The 26,376-nt window shown below is 42.7% G+C and overlaps 1 protein-coding gene across 1 annotated transcript; it reads left to right on the forward strand.

Annotated features, from left to right (window-relative positions):
* The first annotated feature begins 1,847 nt into the window (after positions 1 to 1,847).
* LOC117579577 (knirps-related protein) lies at positions 1,848 to 26,376 on the forward strand. Its single transcript, XM_034265504.1, has 4 exons — positions 1,848 to 2,942; positions 6,031 to 6,090; positions 21,429 to 21,506; positions 23,470 to 26,376. Exons 2-4 carry the CDS (start codon positions 6,064 to 6,066, stop codon positions 25,480 to 25,482), a joined length of 2,118 nt encoding a protein of 705 aa, XP_034121395.1. The 5' UTR covers positions 1,848 to 2,942; positions 6,031 to 6,063; the 3' UTR covers positions 25,483 to 26,376.

Genomic DNA, 26,376 nt, shown 5'->3' on the forward strand with positions numbered 1-26,376 from the left:
AAATTACTAAGAGAATCGAATTAGAAGACTTTGAAGGCGCAAAAACTACACTTACAGAAATGGGAAAATATACAAACAATAAATGAAATGTATAATTATGTAATAGTATCCATTAGAATACGATTATAAAGTTCTCAAAATATTTCCGCTTTCTAAGTTCGAAACCCTCGTGTGATATTAAATCTAGACCTGCAATACAATTCTCAATCTTAAGGCCATATTCCACTTTAGCTGCCAATATTAAATGATTATTTATGGATCGTTTCTATGGTTAGTTTCAAAGTTCAAGTACAGCACAACTTCCCTCCTATCGGGGGCAATCAATGGAATGGATCGATGGCCAACAGCAACTATTCAATTTTGTAGATCTTCGTGCATAAAGATGGCTAATTATAATTTATATTTAGTACCAGAAACTAAAGCTATTTATGATACATTAATCTGAAGATGTCTCTCCGGCTATCTCCGTCTCCTCTCTTTCGCTCGCTTGGAGGCGCAATGGGGGCCTAACAATGTTAGTAATATCATAAAATGTCTTATGGCTATCAACAGATAACGCTTTTAATGATCCCCAACTATGACAGCTTGACAACATCGGGCACGGACGGAAGGGGGTTACCACACTAGTGGTACATGCTAAAACGCCGTTAGGAAAACCTCTATCCATCTCTCTCTCACTCACACCCGTTCCACAGACGAGAGCAATTAGAGCTTGCTTTTGTTAGCGGGAAGGATGAGTTCGGGGGGACGGGGACCCATCGTTAGACCACGCCCATTGCTAATGTGATTTCCATGCGTGTGTGTGTGTGTATGTGTGCGTGCGCATGTTCGATCGCGATCGCTCTGCTCTGCTCTGCTGCTCTCATTTGTATGGCTCGCTCGCTCGCTCTCACCCATTGCGCGCTCTGCTGCTCTGCATTGGTCAATGAAACGGTAACATATATATCTCTATATATATGGAAGGGGAGCCTGTACATAAGCGACATGGCAATATAGTCCGGTCTCGTTTTGGCCAACGGGCAAACGGGATCGCTCGTTTATTTATAGCGCACACGAAGCAACGAAGCGACAACGAAGGCGAGCGAGAGTGTGTGTGTGTGAGAGCAAGAGGGCGGGCAAAGTCTCTCAAAAGTCTCTCCTGCTGCTGTGTGTGTGTGTGTGAGACTCTTCTCTCTCTTGCTGCCATGAGTATGAGTGTCATACTGGTTATAACGGTGCTCCGATTGTGTTAATCGAGCCAATCAAATGTCGTAATGAAGTCTTTTTCATTCATATGCGAGTGTGTGTGAGTTTGAGCAGAGAGAGGACTATACAAAATGGTGAGAGTCGAAGCAAAGTTAACTAAAATGTAATTAAAATATGAGATCGAAAGGCTGTTAAGTTAAACTAAAATTCACTTTAACGTCAGAAAATATGCCCCCGAAATCCATTAAAAAATACTTGCTCAGAGTGGCACCGGCAGCACAACATGCCTTATAGAACCCTCTGTTAAGTGTTAACATCACTCAACGACAGAGCTTGCGATTTCACTCAAGTCTCACAGACACACTCTGTGTGTTTTCTCTCTCTCCAATCCGCTGTCGCTCTTGAGGTAAAGATGAGGCTCATATCAACCGTTAGAGAGCAATCCGGCAATCGTCTTCTTCCACACAGGCACACAGCTCGAGCACGAGCTCTCGCTCTCTCTCCCTACAGCGTTTGTCGTTTTGCAAGTCTTTTGTTTTTGCTTTAGTGAGAGACCAGTTTTCCTTATCTTTTTCTTATTTTTGTTTTGTTTATAGCTGTATCATCTCCCCGACGCTGCTGCTGCTGTTGCCTGCTGCTGTTGTTTTCTGGTAGCCGAAGCCTCTGCTCAGTCGCTACCGAGCGGCGACGAGCAGCCACACGAATGATGCCTCTGTGCCTCCGACTCTGACTTCTGCCTCTGCATAGCATCTGAGCTCCGGAGTCGACCGGAGACGTAGTCTAAGCCCGAGTTTGCAGAACTGCTGCTTAACATCAGTCTTTTCCGTCGCACGCTCGATCGCACGTCGCACGTCGTCGTCGCCGCTGCTGCTGCTGCTCTTTGCCGCTCGCTGCCGTCGCTGTCGCGCAGTTGCGTCGCTTACGTATTATTGCCTGTGCCTGTCTGTGCTAACGTCTCGTCTCGTCTCGTCTCGTAGGAGGGGATATTCGATCGATTTCTGTTACGGTTACCACAAAAATTTATATAGAGCAAAAAAACGAAAATAGAGCACTCGATAAGTGTGAGCCCAGGGGTGTGGCTATCGGTCCGGCAGCCACACTAAAAGTAAACCAAACATCGGAGGGAAGTGCAGTGGCAGTGCCACACACACACGCACACACAACAAAGGCGTGGCCACACACTCACACAAAAAAGAAAAGCTCGCAAAGAGAGGAAAACAAAAATCTAGAAACTATCAATCCAAAAATCAAGTCATATCTAACCGGAAAACGGAAATTTTTCCGACATGTGATATAGAGTATAGAGTACTTAAAACAAAAGCACACACACGCATACAGTTGTAGTGTGTATCTGTGTGGGATGTACAAATCTGAAACATGCTTCACGCTTGCCCCAAAGTTCTAAAAGTCAAGTGCAATACAACAACTAAAACAAAAACAAAAACAAAAACAACAGCAGCGATTCCGAGTACGAATACGACATCTAACAACTCTATACGGCGGCTCAAGTGACGTTTTATTGGCGCAAGGTGAACTCAAATAATAGCTCAAAAATGCATACACAAAATACAGAACAAATAACAAAATAAATAGCAACAAAAAAAAAGTACTCACAAAAAACAAATAATAAAAGCTTAAAACGTAGGGAGAGTTAACAATTATTTTCTAAATGATTCTCCTACTGATTGTGCTGGGAAAAGTTTCACTTTAAATTTGGATTAACATCTGAGTAAAAGGTCCAGCAGTCGCTCAAGAAGGTAAGTTCAAAGTTGGAGCCCGAATGATGGCAATCCCAGATCTTAGTCATTCAATGGTTAAGTTTTGCTTGGGAAAACGCTTAAAAATGGTACCAACATTTCGGGTTTCTGAGCACATTGTTTGAGACACATTCATCATTCAGCGAATCATAATAAAAATAAAGATTGAGATAGGGAAATATAGATGGAATATGTGTTGATGGAAGTGGGGGAAATAAAAGCGGAATGTAAATTTCATCAATGAATAAAATTCATAAAACAAAAAATATGGAAGAATGGTTCGTCGAAGCTGAGATACCCTTTAGATTTAGATTCAAATTTATAAAATATACTCAAATAAAGGTTATCTTCTTCATAGAAGCACACATAGACCCATTGATTGTTTTCGCTATTTTTTTAAACGTTTTCTTTAGATTTATATCTAAATATAAATAGAAATTGGGATATGGCCTAATTAGATACTAATAAAGCTACATAAAGATTAATTTACCAGGAAACATAAGGAGGAAATACTCTGCCATTTAAGGCCATTCGCTGCTGTGTGCCCTGATATTTTATGTTACATTTCTCCCAATACTTTACCCAGTCTAAGCTTCGGAACAATCCCATAGTACCTCCTCCTTAAGGGTATTTCGAACAAAAAAATGCTCAAGGAAGATGGCGTTGGGTAGATAACACTTGCAAAAAAAAAAACCAAAAGCACTGAAAAAACTGGTGGAACTCTAAGCGACGGTTGAGGTTTTGTATGATTTAATTATACAAAACCATATAGCATACACACACCCAAATACACACACAGCTAGCACAAGCTGTATATGACATAGTAGTATTGGAGGGGCTAAGCACCAGCCAGCTATAGTTGCTGTGAGAAAGTTTTCTCTCTCGCCAAGTTTTTTGTTGACCAGTGTGCACTTTTTAGTGTGCCCATAAAACATGGGTCTAAAACAACAGAGTAACAACAACAGCGACAAGGGCAGGGCAAATAAACCGACTTTACGACTATATAACAGAATCAATGTAAGGCATGTGTGAGCGAGATAGCAGCGTGCATAGAAATATACACGGATCGGTCGGTCGAAGTTTGCTTTATAATGCAAATATCATGTTAAGCTTTGTATTTGCCAGAATATTTGTTACAAAAATTCAGCCTTTGGTTGGCTGGGGAGGTAGTATCTAGAAAAACACTGTACGAAATGTCAGAGCAGGGAAAGAAAACTAAGTCAAAATCAGTGAAATTTACATTGATGAACACTTTTCTTGGAAGGTTATAAGAGGGTTTTTCAGGCAAAACCCCTTCGCACATTAGTTCTTGCTAAGGAACAAATAATTTATGACACTCAGGAAGTAAAAACTATCAAAGATCATAATGTTTAATTTCTCAAAACAATATAAAAATTGTTCAAAGCCATTTGCAATCATTTTTGGCTTCAAGTTTGACAATTTTCTGCAAGTGCATTTCGCCTTGACTTAGCCCCAAGTCAAATGAAGAATCTAACTTGGATTTGCATTTGCAAGTGTCGCAAATATTGACAGATCCCATCGTACACGTACACGAACACGTACTCCCCGTGTAGAATTTGTGTACTACTTATGACGAGTGCCTTGTACACAATTGTGTTCTACAACTGGAAAGAGTTTGCACTTATTCTAGTTAGCTGCAGGCCACTCAAAAGATTGTTTTTTTGCTCGAGTTTGTTGCCTCAGTCTTTCGTCTGAGATGTCCCTGACAGTGGCAATAGGACTGGCCCAGTCTTTGCACCATTTCCTTCAGCACTGCCTTCTCCGCTCCATTGCCTGCTCCACACCCTCTGGCCATGTCCCTTGAGGACTGTCAAGACTTGGTCCAAAGAAATTAACACATCAAGGTCGTGTGGCTGACTTGTTGTACATCCTTAAGAGGCAAACACACCACCGGAAGAACACAATCTGTTGAAAGCAGAGCAGGGGACCGCACTGGACCGACACCGACCAATGTGTGAAAGTATTTAGTATGAGCGCGCAAAACACGCTTCAAAATATCAAATGCAAATGTGGCAAGCAGACAGCAAACAGCAAACACCTGTTGCCAGTTAACATGCCACACACCATATATGTACGAGTACGACGGGGGAGAGCACAAAGCACGAGCTCTGGACGCTGTTGAGGGTGAGGTGGCCCAGGACGGGGTCTGTCTCTGTCGGTTCGGGTCTGGGTCTGGGTCTGGGTCTGTGGGGGCTCCATAAGTGAGTCACAGTCGGGGCAAAGTCGTTGTTCTTCTCCTTCTCGTTCTACTTTGGTTTTTGTAGGTGCAGCAGCAAGCTCCTAGGCCAAGCTCTGTGTTTGCATTGTAATAAATATCGAAATTATTATTATTAAAACGAGTATTAGCCTGGCAGCCAAATGTCAGAGTAGACCTAAGCGACTTTGAAGGCGAATCTTTTGGTCTTGTTTGAGGCCACAAATGGGAACATAATCGATTGTTGATGGGGTGCTCTCAAGAGCACTACTCTTTATGGTAATGGGAGTCGTTAAATCTGCTCAAGTAAGTAAATTCTCTGAATGCTGTTCCCATTTATGGCTAAACATATCGATATTCAATCGATTGATTTGATTTTATTGGCACGCCAATCCTACATTTGTGGAATAAACAAACAAATTATATGAATTCCTTGCAAAGGCAATATATTTGATGGGATAAATAATATATAATAAATATTATATTTGAATAAATATATATAAACTTACCTATTAATAAATAATATACATAGACAGAAATGTGGAAAAAAGTACCTAAAAATATAAATAATTGTTTAATAATTAATATAAAAATAAATATAATTAATTGTTTAATAAATAATTGTAACATTCTTCCGTTACATATCGATTTGTATCGATATCTATCAGAAATATGTCCACATATAAATATATTTAGGTATGAAGAAAACCCCCAAGCCATTCTATAGATACAAAGACTAAGTAATGATGCGCTTGATACATTTTCCATAAAACGCTATCAAATATATGTATATTCCCCGACTTATTCATTTTACACATATAAATATATGCTTGATATTTCATCTCTTATAACATACACCTTAACCTCTTACAGCCTTCAAACGCAGACAACCCCACGATTAGCATAATGATGAATCAGGATAATCCATATGCGGTAAGCTCTCACTCCCATTCCCCACGGATTTTATGCCATTTTTATAACAACAAAATAATAAATATTTTACGAGCTAAATATTGAGCAAACCCCCTTCTACCAATCATAAAAATCCACCAATTTTTATGAGAATAATAATTTTATGTGGCGACAAAGAGCAGGAAAATAATAATTATGTTTATGCTCGAAAATCGTTTGCATTTTTGAAGCATTTGATAACATGACTTGGGAGTGGAAAAGGTAGAAGGAGGGTGGGACTGGCGACTGGGGACTGGGGACTCTGTGCAAATCAAAGCGCTTCCGCATTTTCAAACTGAATTTATGAATTATGGGGTTTGAGATTCGTGGGGCCTGGCGTCTGAGGTATGTGGGGATGGTCTAAACCAGTTTAAAAACACATGAAATGCTGGCGAAACAACGGCGAAAATATTTAAATGATGTCATAATTTTAATAGTCAAAAGAGAGAAAGAGAAAAACGATAATCGTCAAGTAGAAGTCACCTGAGGCCTTGTCTTGGCATATTTTTTGTCTTTTTGAAATTAGATGCAGATCAATTAGTAAATCCATAGAGTAGTGCTCATTGTCTTTTAGTCTCCAGAGCAATCCACATGCATAATTTAAGGCGTATTTGAAAAGAAATATAAACCAAAGAAAGAGCAAGAGGTAGAGAGAGACAGAGAGGAGCTATGGAGAGCGAGAAAAACACGTAAGTTGCCTGCTAACATGGCACTAAATGTCAATATTTGAATATTAAATTTTATTTAAGTGCGTTTTTATGATTTTAAGCTGATTTTCGTTTAGTCGATCAGTGTGTTGTGTGTGTGTGTGTGTGTGTGTGTCGGCAAAAAGAGCAGCCGAAGACCAAAAGTCAGCCTTTAGATTTCTCGAATCCAATCCATCGGCTGTGGCAAAGAGGCGGTCCCCCAATCGTAGTGTTAATTAGTCGAAATGTGAGACGATAAACTAAATGTTTGATTAAAATTAAGGCAACAACAAACGACAGCAGTGGCAAAGCGGCACGAATTTGGGCCACTTGGTAGCATTAGCTAATAAATTTATGAATTTTCGTTTCGAATATGAATATGAAACAAGTTCGAAGACATCGAAAAGTTAGGAATTTTTTGGAATAGTGTATTAGGTTGGGTGCATAGCTTGATGTCATTCTTCTCTGTATTTTTCTCCGCATAGCTTTGCAGAAATTATACACTGGAAGTGCTTTTTGAATGGCTGCTAAATGAATATCATATTTCTTTAAATTGAATATGCAATGAAGGATCTATAGAACATGAAATTCATTTATGAATTTTATTGATGCGAAAACGATGCGAATGTTTTTGTGGAATCTGCATGAAATGTCACGCGAAAGACACAGAAAGAGCCTCTGATGCTAAGCTACACTGGGAAAGAAACTAACTTAAACAGCTACTAGAAAACTATTCCTTGCAGATATTCCAAAATTATGTCGTAGAAAAATCCATCAACTACCAAAATTATCTCGCAAATGAAAACACCCCTGAAAAAAACCCCACTAATGAGAGAAGTTCCACAAAAGCAAAAGATACACAAATCTGCATTAGTCGGAGCCATAAATGTACGGGCTAAGAGATTTACGAGTAATGTGCTTGCAACATCTCCATATTGCCACGACCTTCGCTGCGGATACGATCACGCCTCCAAACAGAACAAAAACAACAACAAAACTGCCGTTGATGGCAGCACCAGCAGCAGCAGCAGCAGCAGCAGCAGGAAAGAAAAACTAATTTCCCAGCATTTCCAATGGCAGAGGCTGGGCAGTGAACAGGGGACAGGTTGGGGGGTGGTCGGAATCCAAAGCGAAAAATGCATTACAATGTTGTGATGTATGTGAGAGAGCTCCGCTTCGATCTGAAGACCTGGGGGCTGGCGGCTGGCGGCTGGTGGCTGGGATCCTCCGCTTGCCTCGTTTTGGGGCACACACGCACATAGCTTTTCTATTTGCATTGGCAGCATCAGCAGCAGCAGCAGGCAGCAACTGGCAACAGACAGTGGCCTTTCAGTTGCTGACCATTTTGGTCATAAACATTTGCGTAATGGATTTTTCTTCATATTTTTTTGTTGCTGTTTTGTTTACTGTGTGTGTCTGCCGACTCCTTGGCGGCTGCCACAACACACAAAGTAAATTAATTACGAGCCTTATGCCAGTGGCAAATATTTTCACGTTGCAAGCGTTTCGGGAAATTCTCACTCAAAACGCAGAAGCTGCAACGCAAGAAACAAACAAAAAACAAAAAAAAATTAGTCAAAAAAGAAACAACAAGAAGAAAAAACAGAAGCAGCAGGCAAATTAGCAGAAGCAACAGCCGAGGCCCCAAAAAGTTGCACACACACACACACACACTCCGAAATGTAATTACTGCCACAGCAACAGCAGCAGCAGCAAGAGCAACATCTTGTGGCTCTTTTGTTGCAATTTTTGTGGTGCAGAACCCGACGGAACGTAGGCCATTTTACACATGTGCGTAGCGCGTAGCCGTTGCCGTGTAGCCTGTTTCTCGGATCTCCTCTCGGTACGATGAGTGCAGATGAGAAGCTGTAAAAGTTGTCCGCTGTCGTTCGGGCATCTCCTTCTCTCATTCCTCCTCCTGTGTTGCCTGGTGTCTCCGTCTACCACTTGGGGTTTTCTTCTCCTCTTTTTTGGTGGCTGTGTATGTACATGTTGCGGTTGATAACTCAATTAGAATGTTAAATTTATGTTCGCAACAAGAAATTAACTTGCAATTAGAAAATGCCTGAATGCCACAGAGCAAAGCGAAACGAAAGACTCAGGACACGAACTTTTAGGCCAACAATCGGAGCAGCAGCAGCGGGGAATGTGGAATACTCTTTCGAGGAAAAGGGTTTAGAGATTTCTGAGATAAGGTAATAGTTTTGAATGCAGAAATAATTTTAAATCCACTAATAAAAAAGTTTCCCTTGATGGTTCTCTTAATTTTACATATTTTCAAACCCTTCATTTGCTAAGAAAATATCTACAGATACCTCCGCATCTTCCATCTGTTTTCTGCTAACAAATACCATCTACAAGTGGCTATAGCCCTGTTAAAAGTTCTTCTAGTAATTATCTTAGGCACAGAAATAAATTTGAAACAATTTAGCAAAAGAAACTAAAGACAGACACACTCGTACAGGTAATTGCCAGAGCAAGTTGTAGGGCAAAGAGATGGAGAGAGAGAGAGAGACGCCGTTCTAGAGACAAGTCTATTGCCCATGGTTTTGTGTTTTTTTTTTTTTCGTTGGCCCGAAAACTAATGATGATGATGCACTGCACGCATTTGCACTATTTATAATTCGTGAGCAGACAAGAGAGCCCAGAGAGAGAGAGAGAGAGAGAGAGAGCGAGAGCGATGCAGATGCAGAGGATTGAGTGCCAAAAGATCAATGATCAATCCTCTCGAGGAGATCCTTGATGACTCTACTAGGAATGGAGGCGAAGACTTAGAATTGCACCAGACAACTTCATTTGTTTGCAGATACATTTCAGAGACTGCCAGCCAGAATGTTGTTGGTTGTGTTGCTGTGTTGTGTTGCCTTTTGGGGCAGACAGATCTTTCGATTTCGAGGGGGCCGTACATGTGTAATCAGTTTTCGGGAAGCAGCAGAGCAGCTCCATCTCCAGAGCTGCAGCTCCCTCTACTCTCATGATTAATGAGCGAAATTAGCCAGAGACGCTGCCACGGCTGATGCTGCTGCTGCAGGCCATATGAGAATGCAATAACAGCAAAAGATCGTTTCGTTCTAGAGTTCGTTAGGCGGCGGCGGCGGCGGCGACCAGCCGCCTCTTGCCAAATGACTTGGGCAGCGAACTTGAACGAACTACACACAATTACACTGCCGCTTAAAAGTAAACTTCCTCCCCAAACTAACAAAAAAAAAAAAAACAGTACAGTACACAGACTTTGGGCTTCCACTTCCCTCCATCCAACGATGAGAGTATCTCTATGCATCATGTCATTATATCCGCCATCCAAACAGCCAACAACTGGATAACCTTGACAAAAATCCTACAGCTGAATGCATTAGTAGTTCAAAGCAGCAGCAGCAGCAGCAGAGGCAAAGGCAGCGGCAATGGCAGACGGCAGCTACAACTTGCAACAAGTTCGAGTCTTGAATCGGTCGGACCACAGCTAGACAAAACGCTATTAAACTTCTATTATTTAAGTACTACATTGTGCACTGATACTGAAAACGAAAACGAAGCGAATCTCAATCTAAGAGCGGAGACCGCAGACCGGCGGAACGCTCGGTCGGTTGGTCGGTCAAACGATAATGAGACCCCGTAAAGACCTCAAAAAGAGAACCCCAAAAGACTCAAGACTCTGTACTTTGTAGAGACCAGTGACCAGACCTCTCCGCGCGCTTCTCGTGTAGCTAACAGAGCAGAAATCCCAAAACGTCGACGGCGCGTACTTTTTCTCTGTGCAAAATTATGCAATATTATGTAATTATACAGACAAACAACAAGTGGGAGGAACAGGGCGGTGGCAGGCACAGGGACAGGGTACTTTTATTGCTTACTCCACAGAGCAGCTCCTGCCTCTACACTCCACTCCACACCGCCTCCTCTGTGGAAGAAGGCAGAAATCTCAGAAATCTAAAAATGATTGGAGAGCATTATTTTCAAATTAGCGCGTGGCTTAAAGATAAGGTCTTTGGGGGTGCCAATTTGTAGTACTTCATGCCCTTACTTTGGCTGAGGGTATTCCACATATAAAGCTTAATTTTAATATACATTTTGTAGCATTTAAGGCCTATAGTAATCGATCTGTGGAATTTTTACAGCGGAAACCGAGTTCAATGAGGCTACAGACATTATTTCAACACTTCGACAGTGCCTAATCGGGTCATAGAAAGCAGCAGCACTAGAGATTCCTTTCTTTTATGCGCATTTAAGATTCTATGAGGAAGTATGGTAATTTTTATGGTATTTAGATCAAAGATTTAAACTCACCCATTTTCATGAATTTTCCTGCATTTCCTACATTTTCCACACCGTTCAAATGCATAGCTTTAGCAGGTAGCTTTTCCACTGGTTTACAAATCAATTAAGATGCATACGCCCCGTCGATTGAAAGAGCATTCCCACTGCGACTTGGCCCCTCTTTTCTGGTAGCCCCCATTCCTTCATTCCTCCAATCCGCTTTTGCTTTTGCTTTCGATTTCAAGTTCAACACTTTGCCGCTGTTGCTGCCACACACATAACTGTTCCAACTGGTTGCCCCTCTGCCACTTTATTACGCCAATGGAATGAAGTTGGCGCCTAATAATAATGCTTTGGGGTGCGAGGGGGGACTGCAGTGCCCTTTCCTCAAAGAAGCGTAACAAAATTGTTATAATTTTCATAAAAAAATAATAGTAGACCTGTAGTTGAAGTTTGTTTCGTAGTTTTTGTATCTTTCATTTGGCTTAAGGTCAAGGTTGTGGCTGGTGCTGCTGCTGCTGCTAGTGCTGGTGGATGGATCGTTTATTGGAGTCAAGTTGGCGTGGTAGTCGCGAGTCGCAAGTCGCATAATGAGCTGCCAAATTGTTAGAATTGTTTTCAAGTCAAGGTATTACACATTAAAAGCAAACCCCCCAAGACTCTCCGACTTAATCATGAAAATTAACAGAGACCCCCTTCAACGACCTCTGCACGATTGTGAGGCAAAAACTAAACAATTTAGCTTTGCAAATTGAATTAAATTTATATAAATTGCATATACTATAACCCAGCACAGTACAGATGCGATAGATACACATACCATATATATATATATTGTGTATCGAAGATCATTGCATGTGCCCGAGCATCATGTCCGCTTACATTAGACGAGACGAGACGACGGCGCACCGAGATTCCACCTCAGATACAGATACAGCTTAAGCCTCAGTTTCAGTTTCAGTTTGAGTTTCAGATACAGATACAACCGCTGCCTCTGCTTCAGCTTTAGTTTGCGCTTTGGGGCACAAATTGTGGCCATTGTTATATTAGCTGTTTATTTTTAAAGCGCACTCGCCGTCGTCGTCGTCAACGGGGGCTGGCTACTAATAACACAAATGCCTTTTGCTATTGTTATTTCTATTTCGATTCCACACACACACACGTGATGGGGATTCCACCTCTGCCACTCTGATCTGCTCCTCCTTCTTCAATGATTCTGCCTCCCCTCCCTAACCCAAAAGATGAGCTTTGGCATTGATCGAGGATCGAGCAAAAGTCGCAAAAAGAAAGAAACAAAACATTAGCCAATGATATTTTTTATTTTATTTCTCTTTTATGTGTGCCTCCTCTTTAAACAGTAATTCCCATCAGTAGACCTCCACTTCAGTTCTCAAGTTAATTCCCATTTAATTCATATATTTTTTACAGGTGTTTTCAATGGAAAGTGAAACTGTTACTGCGAGAAAGACATTGGACTTTATAGAAAGGGAAATTACTACTAGTTTTCGATAGAGTTTTAGAGTCATGAAAAGGATGGAAATCAATCGAATTTTACATCAAATTTCGATGCATTCTTTTCCCAAAACAATCCCTCAAAAGTGCACACAGGATTTTAACATTAACATTAACTACTTCTTATGCAAATAAAATGCACACAATTTTGATCTTTTTATGTCCTGCTATTAGGTCTGAACTCCCTTTTCTCTTGACTTTCTTTGGCCCGCCTCCAATCACTCTCCCTAGAACTCGCCAGTAAAAAAAAAACAAACGACTTGCGGGGCAGGCCGCCTGCGAGAAAAACTTGGCCATAAATCACCTCAGTAATTTTGCCACCAAAAACTTTTCCACAACGAACGGGGTGAAATGGTTCCCATAGTGCTCTGATCTTCGGTTAGCACCCAAAAACCATGGAGGAAAAACAGTCACAAATTGCTCGTTTCGCAAAAGAAAAAAAAACAAAAAACACAGGAAAAATACCAGCAGCAGCAGCAGCAGCAGCAGCGAGAGCAGCAGCAACAAGTAGTACAAGCATTTCACTGTGCACTGCTCTTATTTAATTGACTTTTGACTCCCCCGAAAATCCGAAATTCGAAAACACAACAAGGAAAATCAGTGAAGAAGAAGGAGGCGGAGAGGGGGTGTCTGGGGAGGAATATAAAAAGCTGCAGCCAAAAGCTTACTCCGCGATAACAACAACGAGACAACAAAACAAATAAATCCGCAATACAAAGAAATAGAAGCTCCAAACAACAACAAAAGCAACACAAAAATTGAAGAAGAAAAAGGTAAAAAAAAGAATTGTCTGCGAGGCGCAAGTGCAAATAAAAAAAAAAACGAGGAGACACAAACACAGCGGACACATTTACTTTGCTGTGGAGTGAAAGAGAGGGGGAGAGGGAGACACATTTACTTATCGCGCCTCTTTTCAACAAGAAACGGTGGCAACTCTGCCAACACACAAACACACACTCAAAACAAAAACCAAAGACCCAGCAACAAAACACATGCAAAATTGCACGGCGTTGGGCTGCCAGGGCCGTGGCAGAGGCAGAGATCGAACGAAACAAACTTCTTTCTTATGCTACACTCAGAGAAAATAAAACCAATGAAGTTGAAAACGTAAAGCTGCAGCTTAACTTGATGATTTTGCACACTTAATATTCCATTAGTTCGGAACTACATTTAATGCAGAAATTACTTAAATATTGCTAAAAAAAATATTCTCTCTTTCTGTCCCCCGATAGAAAGTCTAGTGTCTGTCTTCCCCCTCCCCTCTCTCTCTCTCACTCTTTTCACTTTTATGGCAACTCCTTTTGTCATTTATTTCTCTCTGTGCTGTGTTTGACCAACTTCTGCTCACTTCTGCGATTGCCTTCGCCTTTTTGCCGGCTTCTAATGATCCAATTCCCACGAGCCGCAACGCCGATGACACTGGCTGCTGCAAGGTAAAGGAGCTGCTGCAAACTGAGGCTGTGGCTGGGGCAGGCAGCTGGTGCAGACAACAACCACGACGGCGACGACGACGACGACGACAACGAGGAGCTTCCAATGCAAAAAAAAAAAAATAAGAAAAAATACGAAATAGAAGGTGGAGGTTTGCCTCTTGGCTCTTCGCCTGTTTAAACAACTTTCAAAGTTAATAGTCTGCCCGGCGTCGAGACGTTTTGGCCGAAAAACCGCACACCACACACCGTCAGAGCAGAGCAGAGCTACAACCAGAGCCATGGCCATAGCCATAGTCATAGCCATAGCCTATCCAAGCGACCAGCAGGAGTCCCGCGAGTCTCTTTCATGAATCATTTTTCTTGGGGGCAAAGAAAGCGGGCTGCCTGCCTTGCCTGCCTGCCTGCCACCGCCTAAAACCGCCTCTCTCTCTCTCCCTCTCTCTGTCTCCTGTCTGCTGCTCCTCTGGCGACTGTTGGTGGGCTGTTGGTTGGTGGTGTAAATGTTTTGCAAGTTGGCTGTTATAATTTTGTTCGGCTTTTATGGCCTTCCCCCTCACCAAACCCCAGCCCAGCACACCACACACCACACACACACACAGGAGGAGATTGGCAGCAGTGGCAGCGGTTGCAAGGGTGGCCCCTGTCTCGTCAGATGCGGCGTATACGTAATGTGAAAACTGTTTGCTAATTAAAATGGAATTTGAATTTTTTCCTTTTTTTTTGGTGAAAGAAGCGTGGGAAGAATTTTTCGAAAAGTGACAGGAATACACACAAGAGACAGGAGCATGTGTGGGCTGGGGATATGTGAGCGATTGAATTTCTAGTGCAACTGCTGAGAGAGAAATCCTTCTGGTGCGAGTATTGCCTATAATTTATTTGAATTTTAATTACAAGATGTAAACTTGAGGAATGGCTCTACAATTTCTGCTAAAACTTTTAATTGGTGATCGACCAAACAGTGTCCAGTATGCCCAAATGTTCTTAAAGTGTCTACCAATTTATGTTCTAGATTCTATATTCGAAAACCGTTTGACCATTTTTAGTCATTCGAAGCAATCATTTATTCATTCACTCATTCATTCATTCACTGCTCTTCCATTGATCCAACGATCCATTCCATTTTGTCGCTCATCCTCAGCGATTTGTCTGAATTGTCGCTAGTTTTAGATTTATTTCCAATGCTGCCTGCCAACGAGTATCTGTATCTGCAGTGCACTGCTGCCTGATTCGCATATGTCAAGAGTAGTCATGCCACATGTGGCATATCTAACTAAACAAAAAAACGCATCTAAAAACCAACTTAAAATGCAATTTTCCAAGCACTCAACTCCTCGCCGCCACACTAATTTGTTGGCCAAGTTGTTTGCCTTTTTGTGTGGGATTTGTGGGTTTGCTGGTGATTAATTTCGTTTGGACATTTCACCTGCGGCTCCGGTCTGTGGCTGTGGCCTGTGGCCTGTCAATCGCATTGAATGATATGGAATACACTGCAACAAAAACGTCCAATAAACGAGTCTGTATAGGTATACCTGCATCTGTGTGTCGCTAGCTACGAGCCAATTCCGTAAAGACGCGCACGCCGAAATGTCAAGTCAAACACTTGTAACAGCCAGGCACCAACAATTGGCACAAGTTTGTTACTTTTTGTTGTTGTCTGTTGCGGGTTGCCTGTTGCCTTGCATTTGCTTTGGGTTTGCTTTGCTTTTGCTAACATTTAAAATTGTAACAAATGCCACAGCGATCGGTGAACGTGTGGCTGGCAGCCAAACAACATTGAGCATTGCATTAGTGTCCAGAGGACGGAAAACCTCGCACATTTTGCACGCATTTGCATAACGAGAAAACGGGGAAAACGATGGAAAACAGCAGATAGGGTGACCTGTGAATACTCTTCATTAATGCATGGAAAATGGCAATTTAAACTTGTAATACTCTTACACATATGTATTTATATTTCCTTTACAAATTCGCCATGTAAACATTTGCATACCCATTTGGCTTCCCTTTGAAAGTTCTGAGGAAAGCTGCCACCCCGCTACTGTTGCCCTTTCTCTTAACCTTCTCTGTGCTCTGTTGACGTTTTTCTGTCAATTTTTCAAACATAATTTGTACCATTTTCCATTTGTTTTTCAACGGAAATTGCACAAACACTTGTCACTTGGACGCTGGAAAGCAGCAGCTGAGACAGCCAGCAGTCGTAGAGGAGCAGCAGAATACATTTGAAAATTTCACATGAGCTCATAAAAATAGTTACAAATTAATTATAATGACAAAACAGACGAGAGAGATGACGAGTGGCTTGGCTACAGGGGGAGGGGGCTTGAGTCGCATTATAAATCCAAACATTTCCTGCTTGACAGCTTGAAGAGGAGCTTCGGCTACGGAGAGCAGACGGCTGTAGAGCTGCGATGATGCTTCAGACATTGCAAGCGCTCTGTTAAGCGCTTTTCATCATCATCATCATCATTGCAGCTCATAATTATAGTGTTTGAAGACTCTGGCTTTGGGTTTTTGATGTACTTTTAGACAGCAAACCAGCAACAGAGACTACAGACAGCGACAGACAGCAGCGACAACAATTAGCTAAGTAGAAAAATCAAAAGCAAAAGACTTGAGCGAACGAACGCGTTGAATGATGATGGATTGAGGGGCGGTTAAAGAAAGGAAACATGGGGAGGGAAACACAGCGAAAGACACAAACACACCCAGTGTGAACCTCTCGAAATGAGGGCTGTTTTCATGGACAATTTCATGGCAAATTGTCAAACAAAACATAAATCAATCAACAAAACATAACTGAAAGTAATCAAAATTCTTTGAAAATGTATGAAAAATATTCCTAAAGCTCTCAGCTGGGAAATACTGTTGCAAAAATGGGAACTGCAAAAAGTTCTCACTGCACAAACTATAACAAAATATGAGCACGCATGCCACAGAAAGAACTGAAAGATTTGCTCTATGATTGATCACTCCCCAGAGGCGCCTCAAATGCGAAGGGCCATGCCCATGACCCATGTGTACAATTTTCTGCTTTTTTGTCATTTTTGACAAATTGCCTGGGCATCAAAGGCCGCGTGACTAAGCAAGAGAGTCAGAGGCAACAGAGGAAGAGTCATAGAAAGAGGCGAGAGGCTGGAAGGAGAGGTGTGTGTGCTAATACCAGAGGAAAGCAAAAGAAATGCGTGCGCAGCTGAAAATACGTGAATGCCTCAAGTATTTCTGACAGACAAAGTCATATCCCACACATGCGATTCAACAATTTTGACAAATTCTGTTTCGCGCAGATAGATCTGCACATCCACACCGGGGGAATAAACGAGTTTGTTTGCATTTTTGCCATTGACTCCATGACTCATCGCAACCGATTGGCCATCTCTGGCTGGCTGGCTATGTTGCAGCTGCCTTTTTGGAAGTAGATCAGACTAATTGTGAGACTTTTATGAGAGGAAAGTCGTCTAGTGTCGAGTCAGGGATTGAGTCATGATGCGAAAAAAGGTGTTACCAGAAGGCAGAGTCTTTAGATCATAGATTGTGAGCAAAGGCTTGGTGTTAACTCTGTTAAATGTACCCACTGTGTAAGCCACTCTGTTAACAGCTGTACAGATGCACTTCTGCAGCAGACAGCCTCTGTGCAAACTCTGTTACGGGCACTCGTACAGCTGCAGCTTTTGAATGAAGATCATCTGATGATGCCACAAGGCAACACCACAACACACAACACACAGAGGCGGGAGGACAGGCCACAAACCATCCAACTAGCGACTCAAGTCATGAATTCGTATTATAAAAAATAAAACGAAAAACGAGCAAGGAAAAATAAAAAAATAACAAAAAACTAGAACAATTTGTGGCCTGAACAAAAGCGAGGCAATTGCTTTTGTGTGCTTTTGTGCATGATTTCATTTTAATTAAATTATGTTTTTGCCTGGTGGCCCCTGCGTTTTATTTTATAATTGCAAGCGGGCAGAGGAGGGGGGCTAAGGGGATTGAATAGATGTGCAAATTTGTATTCGCGAGTACGTAGCGCCAAGGTCGTTGAGCAGGCAATTATCATAATATTTTTCACGTTACCAAAAAAAAAAGCAACAAAGAAGACCACGTTTTGAACCTGGTCTTAATGGCACTTTGGGCTCTTAACTGCTGTGGCCGCAGAGCTGCCGAAACTGGAGCAAACGTGCCTCTAAATGAATTTTAATTTTAACAATAAGCCATCGCCATATCATTGCATCATCGCGGAATGAAATATTATAAATTCTACTTGCTATTTTTGTTAGTTAAGGTTAACAACCAAACAACAAGCAGAACAGAGCTTCAGAACATGGCAATAATTAATCACCGACCAAAAAATCAACATCCACACACTATCTACTTATTGTGGATGATGACTGGTGGTTCGTTTATATTTATGTTCTGATATTTATCTATGTATTTATTTATATATTTTGTTTGGTTCCCCAAAAAACACTTGTTGCATTTTTCCATCGAAATGGGGGAACTTTATTTACGAGTTTAAATCCACCAACTAATTAAAATAAATTGATCGCACAAACAAACAAAAAAAGACTCATCAATATTCGGATGCTGGCTGCTTCCTCCATCAATAACTTGCGCACAAATAGTTTGACAAAGATAACAATTATTTAATATTATTAATACCGGAATAATTAATGAACATTTTCGTTTAGTTTATTTTTGTTAATTTTTTGTAGACGTGCTCTCGTATCTAATTTATAACACTTTCACTTAATCGTTTGGCTAATTGTCAGCTTAAGATGTATGGTCGTATGGCCCCAGCTCTACAGCTTCCTCTCTGGCCCTCTTCAGAGTTTTATTTTGCTCAAATTATGCAATATCTTCAACAAATAAACAAAAAAGGTTGCAGATATATTCATCAGTGAATAAAGAAATTAAAACGAGTCTGTAGCGGCTGAGAGGTTTAGTCACAGAGTCGGGGAAATGTGTACAAAAAGGAATCTTGCAAGATTATTTTATATTAATTTAAATAATTAATCAATTATTCCACAGTGTTTTACAGATAGTAAAATAGGCTAAATAAATCCATGCACTGTAAATATCTCCAACACTGACAGGACTTTAATTGGTATCAACAACTAATCAATCAACCCTCTTAGAAACAACCAAATTAAGGCACGTGATTTATATTTTGTTATATTTTAACTCTTTAGCTAAATTAAACGATCCCACAAATCAGCCAGAGACAGTGGAAATAAATTTTAACGCAGACACACAACAGGTTCCAGCGAAGGAGTACCCTAGACGCAGAGCCTGAAGCATTTCGCTGTTAAATAACAGACTGCGGATGGCAAGGATGACCCACATTGGCATTAGAAGGGAGCACTGTTAGTGTACAGAGCAGGGGCCCATGACTTATGATTCTGAGCAGAACTTCTCGTAGAACTCTAGCAGCATTCTATTCTATCATATTTTCCCCACTGTCTTCCCTCACAAATCATCTTACACCTGATCAGCACCCAGTCCGGAATGTGTTGAATAAATGTTTATAGCTTTTTAATATTGCACATTGTCTGCATAAATTTCATAGTGCAGTCCCTCCACCGCTACGTCTCTCTTCCTCAGCCTAAACCTCTTCTTCTCCCTCCCTCTCTTTCTGTGATTCCAAATCAAACCAAATCTGCTGACAATCCACCAGGCTGTTGAAACTTGAAACTCATAATTTTTAATTTATTTTATGTGATTTTTATTTGTCGATTAATCCGAGGGAAGGCAGGCAGGCAGGCAGGCAGCAGCCACAGCTAACCACAGCGACCGAGAGCCAGTGCCAGTGCTTTATGAAAACCTAAACGTAGACACAATTTATTTCGTACCCAGAGAGGTCCAGACAAACTCCCAGCCAAGGCACCGAAAGCGGCCCCAACTCTCAACACATAACACGAAATCAGATTAGCATGTTTTACAGTCAAACAAGGCATCCAAAAAAACAGAAAAAGGAACAGCAGACAAACCCTGGCATTGGGCATTCTTTTGGGGACCACCTTCTACTCTGTCAGGGATTTGCTTATTGGAAATTGGTGGTGCGATTCGTTTCCAGAGAAAAGTGAATGTGTTAAATGGTGTGTTGTGTGGTTGCTGTGCTTTCTCCCCACTTTGTAATGGGCCAAAGTTATGACCCAGAACTGGCCCGAGGCCAGCGGCGGGGCAGCAATTGGAGCCATAAAACACTCATCCCAGTGAGGCAAGGTGTCTAGAGAGGCAGCTACTTGTAGGAGATTGTTCCTCCACTGTGGTTTTCAGTGGTTCATTGGGATTGATATATGGGAACATCCACTTTAATGAATCAATTGCGAATTTTGTTTCATTTAAACTTGGACTTTCAATTAAATTACGAAGCTACCTTTGAGGCTAGGCAAGTTTTACCTGAAACCTGTACAGAAATCATACCAAAAACTTCTTAAAAACCTTTCCCCCAGGAGTCTCCCACGATCACCACCTGCCTTGGCCCCCTCCCTGCCTCCTATTGCATGTGCGCGTGTCATCAAACGTTTTTTTTTTGTTGCTGTGCTCCAGTTAACCGGCTACAAGTGGCAATAAGGAAAACGCAACGACCATTCCCTAGCCGAAACGACTGGAAAAACGGCAAGAGGGAGATCCCAACTGCAGGCTGCAGGCCCAAGCTCTCCACAAAACAACAATTGATGGCAATTTGTTGATAAACATTTCGCTCGCAATAAATAAACAAATATTCCCTGGGCCACAAGAGAGGTGGAAGAGGCAGGGAGGGAACAGACCATAGCCATATAAATGCAAATGTTGCTTGTTTGCTCAACGTCTCTTTCTCTCTCCCTCCATCCCTCTCTGTCGCTCTCTCTGTGGACTATGTGTGTGTGCTCTGGGGCAATTTTTCATTTGATTCCATCTTCATATTTTATTATGGGGCCCCAAGAGTGGAGTCGTCTATGTCTTTTGCTGTACAGTTCATGGCCAGGCCGAGAGCTGGGCCCGGGTTGGGTCCATGGGGTCCATAGGCTGGGTCCTCCTTTTGGGGGCCTCCGTCGTTTTCCCATTTCCATTTGTCGTCGTTCGTTTTTCGTTTGATACCAATTCCCCGATATGACAAACTATGTTTGCATTTTAATTTTTAATGCGTGTGAATTTCGCTGGCGGCTGGACTGCAACCAAGGATCTGGGGTATTGGCGGGGGGAATTGCAGTTCCAGCTCTAGATGCTCGTGTCATGATTTGCTGTTGCTTTTAATTGAAATTTTATGAATTTATTGCCTTAGTTTTTCCATTGGATTGAAGGTGGATTCTTGTAGGTGCGAGTGGAAAAGTTACGAATGATCTGGGAACTGGGTATCCTTCCTCTTTGGTGGGTTCCCTCAATGATATTTATTTATACGATTGTATTTGTTAGCCCCATTCTCATGTTTTTTGTGTTCTCGTTGTTCTCATTGCAGATGAATCAGACGTGCAAGGTGTGCGGAGAGCCGGCAGCTGGATTCCATTTTGGTGCATTCACCTGCGAGGGTTGCAAGGTGAGTTTTTATCGGTAATCGATAAGCCAAAACGAAACGAATTAATGTGGGAAAATGAAAAGGGAATTTATTATTGTGGGATATTCATATCAATAATTATAGGATAAGTTCCTACAAGTCGAAGTCCAAATTGGGTACATTTTAATCAATATTTAATCAATAAATTGTCACAATTTTAATCTTATTCCTTTAGCTTGCTGTGCATAAACTCTTTCGCATATCAATCGTTGGCATTTGTGACTCAAATAAATCGAATTTCCCTTCGTGATGCAAAAAAAAAAAAAAACTAAAACCAAAACCGCTTAGGCAACAAAGTTATGAGGCCATTCTGCAGCCTACTCCTACTACTCCCCTTGAAGCTGTAGGAATGTAGAGTCCATCAATGAGATAGAGAGGGGCGAAGCAGGGGCATGGGCAGGGGAGTAACAAATGGATGGCCCCAGGCTAAGGTCAAAGTTAAACAAAGCGACCCACAAATAATTGATTTAAATACGAACGAAATACTCCTTTAATGGCGGGATGATCATTTTGTGATCTCCGTTTCGTTTCGTTTTCGAATCGCAGAGAGCGGAGAGCAGAGCAGAGCAGAGCAGGGCAGAGCTGAGCTGAGCTGAGACTTGCGAGATCTGTGCCCACGCCAAGGAGAAAAGGTCAACTAACGTACAATTTGTAGGTCAGCATTATTTGATTTGTGTGTTAGGCCTCTACTCGTTCACCGATGCCGGCGTGGGGGCCTCCGTCGCTTGGCTAATTTAACGCCCACAAGAAAAAAAAAAAGAAAAAAAAGGCAACTCCCCACCCCAACCCACCAAGACAGAAGACGGACGGGGGGTTAAAAAAAACGGAACCAGAGACAGCAAAAACAAACAAAAGTGAATCTGCCTTGGATGCACAGAAAATTGCTTGTAAATAGTCGGTTCTGTCTCTCGGTCTTTCTGCCTTTTTGTTGTTTTTACTTTTGTTTTTTTTAGCTGCTACTTTTTTGAAACGAAACTGAAAACTCCTCTACTCCGTTTCCATTTCCATTTCCGACCCAGTAATCTTGATGCCCAATTAACCTTAAAAGTGGATTTTCGCATTGTTTTTGCTGTTGTCTGCTGTGTATCTGTATCTGTGTTTCTTCAGAGCAACAGAAGAGCAGACTGCGACTACGACTCAGAGTCAGCCTCAAATGTTTCCTCCATTCAAGAGAACAGAGCTCCACCTACGGACGACTGCAGAATGACAGACAGTCGGAGGAGTCAGAGAGTCACTCCGCCAGTCATTCATTTAGTCGTTTAGTCCGTCCGTCCATCTGTCCCTTTTTTGTTTTGGTTGATTGCAAAGCCAGGGAGGGAGGCATCGAGGCAGACAGTGAGGCAGTGAAGCGTTCGTTTTGGTGATTTACTGCCAACATTGCAACTTGGCATAAGTGTTGCACAGCCATAACCTTTGCAACATGCTGCGCGCGAGACGAACAACAAGCAGCAGCAGCAGCAACATGTTTCGTCTGTTTTCATGGCTTCATGGCTCTCCTCCGCATTGAATTAAATTGTTTGTTTGCTTTGTTGCCAATTGATTGTCGTGGTGGTGGTGGTGGTGGTGGTGGTGCCCCAGCCAAATGGTTAATGCTGGTGCTGCACCGATGCCCGCTTTACGTGTAGGTGGTTGCCGATTTTTGTTGTTCCTTTTGTTGATGGATCACGGGTCGGTCTCTCTCCATGTGAACCGCCAGCCTTAGCCATCGATGAATCATCACAAAAATTTAATGAGATATTATTGTTGGAAGCATTCAATGACATCATTGGTTGTGGCAGGGGAAGGTGTCGAATGATAAGAGGGAGGTTGCATATCCGTGGAAGGGCGGAAGAGACAGTTGGCGGCTTTTAGGGATATTTTTTATGGAAGTCTGAGACTTAAACCTGCTAAAACCCCATAGAAACCCCCACATTAACCGCCCATTTAACTGCTCTTTCCTTTTCAGTCCTTCTTTGGCCGCTCGTACAACAATCTGTCATCCATTTCGGACTGCAAGAACAATGGGGAGTGCATCATCAACAAGAAGAACCGCACCGCCTGCAAGGCCTGCCGTCTGAAGAAGTGCCTCATGGTTGGAATGTCCAAGAGCGGCTCCCGCTACGGTCGTCGCTCCAACTGGTTCAAGATCCACTGTCTGCTGCAGGAGCAGCAGCAGCAGGCAGTGGCCGCCATGGCAGCGCATCACAACAGCCAACAGGCGGGCGGCGGTGGACAGAGTGGTGGGCCAGGGGGCATGGGCGGCATGCCGAACGGTGTCAAGGGCATGTCCAGTCAGGGTTCAGCGGCTGCGGCTGCTGCTCTGGGCATGCTCGGACATCCCGGCGGATATCCGGGACTCTATGCAGCCGCTGCAGCTGGTGGTGGGGGTCCCCGTACAAAGGAGGAGCTCATGATGCTGGGACTGGAGGCCAGCGGGGATTACGGCATGCTGAAGCATCCCTCAGTGGTGGCCTCACCGTCCGTTAGCTCTCCCGACTCCCACAACTCCGACAGCTCCGTGGAAGTGAGTGTTCGTGGCAATCCCCTGCTCCATTTGGGATCCAAATCGAATGTCAGCGGTGGAGGTGGAGGTTCCTCCTCCACTCCCGGTGGGGATGTCAGCCAATCGTCGAGCACGGCGCCAGGCAGGCCGCCACAGTTGCAGCGCAAGGATCTGCCACCGTTCCACCTGCCGCTGTCCTTTCCCGGTCTTGGGTCGATGTCTGTGATGCCGCCACCCGCCTTCCTGCCGCCCTCGCATCTTCTCTTTCCCGGCTACCATCCCGCCCTCTATCAGCATCATCAGGGTCTGCTGAAGCCCACGCCCGAGCAGCAACAGCAGCATGCCGCCGTGGCAGCAGCCGCCGTTCAGCATCTCTTCAATTCAAGCAGCGCCGCGAGTCAGCGTGGATTTGCGCCGACAGCCTCGTCCTCACCGTTTGGCAATCATCATCCGCTGCACCACAAGGGGGAGGAGGAGGCGCCACCGGGACACCCGCACAACCACAGCAACAGCCAGCATCAGAGTCAGAACCAGCACCACATCTTGGCCAATGGCGGTAAGGGAGTGTCGGCAGCGGCGGATGAGTTGACAAAACGCTTCTATCTGGATGCCGTTCTCAAGTCGCAGCAACATGGAAGTCCGCCGCCCATGGCCACGAAGCTGGCGCCACTGCAGCACAGCAAACAGGATTATTCCATATCCGCTTTGGTGACTCCCAACTCGGAGAGCGGCGGCAGCCACTCGAGGGTCAAGAGCAGGCAAAGCAATGGGGGACAGGAGGAAGAGGAGGAGGATATAGCGAGAGAGGATGCTAGTGATAAAGAGGAGTTGGTCGATGAAACAGACGGGGAGGAGAACGATGAAGATGAAGAGGATCTAGTGGTGTCCATGACGCCGCCGCATTCGCCAGCGCAGGAACAGCAGGAGCTGCAGGAGCCACAGGAAGACCAGGAACTGGAACCGCCGCCCTCTGTGGCTCAGGATAATCCCATTGATTTGAGTATGAAGACCACTGGCAGTTCCCTGAGCAGCAAATCCAGTTGCCAGGACATCGATGTAGAGCCTCCTGAGGCTCTGGCTTCCGCCAACGAAGTGGAGCCGCCAGAGCCACCCAGCGATCAATCGGAGAGGATGGAAGATGAGGAGGTGAATGCCGAAGAGGATGTGAAAGTGACAGCCGAAGAAGAGGACGAGGAGGAGATTGTAGATGCAAAAGAGGAGCATCAAAAACAGACCCACAACAATAACAACAACAACAACAACAACAGTATCAGCAGCAACAACAACAACAGCAATAAAAACAACAACAATAATAATAATATAAGTATAAATAGTTTAAGTGACAATGAGGCCAGTGATACAATTAAACGGAAACTGGACGAACTCATCGAAGAGGCATCCGGCGGCAAGCGTTTGCGTCTATCGGAGGCGTCAACCGTCAAGGCTTTGGCTTTGGATCTAACCACAAAGGTGTAGGGGCAATCAATCAATCGTTCAATCAAGAGCTTAAAGATTCTCAAACAAAATGTCGCGAGCAGGCAGAGGAACCTTCATGCGCCTAAAAAATACAAGTTCGTGCCGTTTGAGAGATCGTTTTCGTTTTATCACATCGTTTAAAACAACTAACCAAATTGCCAAAATATGCAAACGGCAGACGGCACACGCAGACAATCCGCACATGTAGATATTTGCATACAAATAAACAAACAAGAACAACAACAACAGCAAAAGAATGTATAAGACACGATTGATAATTTTATTCAGAGTTTGAAATTATAAACACATTTTTCGGTTTAGAATAAATTTCAACTAAAACAGATTCAATAATTGTAACTGTAGCAAAATATGCATATGCCGCCTGTATCTGTATCTGTATATCTTTGTGTATGCATAATAACTTAGTGGAATTTGTAGATATCATAAGTTTTTGCTATAAACCATATATAAAGTCGAATATTTTATTGATAGATATTGAGATCTAGGGTTTCCCATAGACGCACAGCTATGTAGTTGTGTATGTAATTTAAGTCCCCCGAAGAGTATTTAATAGTTTAAAAAACGTTTTAATCATTTGTTTTAGATGAATTTTAAAAGTGAATTTTACTCGCCTTTACTTTAGGTTCTCTTAGCATTCGCTTAAGGCTCCCTTTAGGGTTCGCTTAAGGCTCGTTAAAGTTTCACTTTTTTAGTTTTTTTAATAGTCACAAATTAGCAAATTTTTAAACTTATTTTAATAATTAATTATATATTTGAAATTTGTATAGAAAATAGCATAAATTATATTGTATTGTCTCGCTACTTTTCTTGTGATTATTTCCGTATGCAAATGATCAAACAAAAATCCACAAATAAATACGAATAAATATTTAG

The sequence above is a fragment of the Drosophila guanche genome, unplaced genomic scaffold (genome assembly GCF_900245975.1).
Source record: "Drosophila guanche unplaced genomic scaffold, DGUA_6, whole genome shotgun sequence".
Lineage (NCBI taxonomy): Eukaryota > Metazoa > Arthropoda > Insecta > Diptera > Drosophilidae > Drosophila > Drosophila guanche.

Coding starts and splice junctions, on each gene's coding strand:
- LOC117579577 (XM_034265504.1), top strand. CDS start 6,064: ATGATGAATCAGGATAATCCATATGCG. Junction 6,091..21,428: donor ATCAGGATAATCCATATGCG/GTAAGCTCTCAC, acceptor TTCTCATTGCAG/ATGAATCAGACGTGCAAGGT. Junction 21,507..23,469: donor TCACCTGCGAGGGTTGCAAG/GTGAGTTTTTAT, acceptor TTTCCTTTTCAG/TCCTTCTTTGGCCGCTCGTA.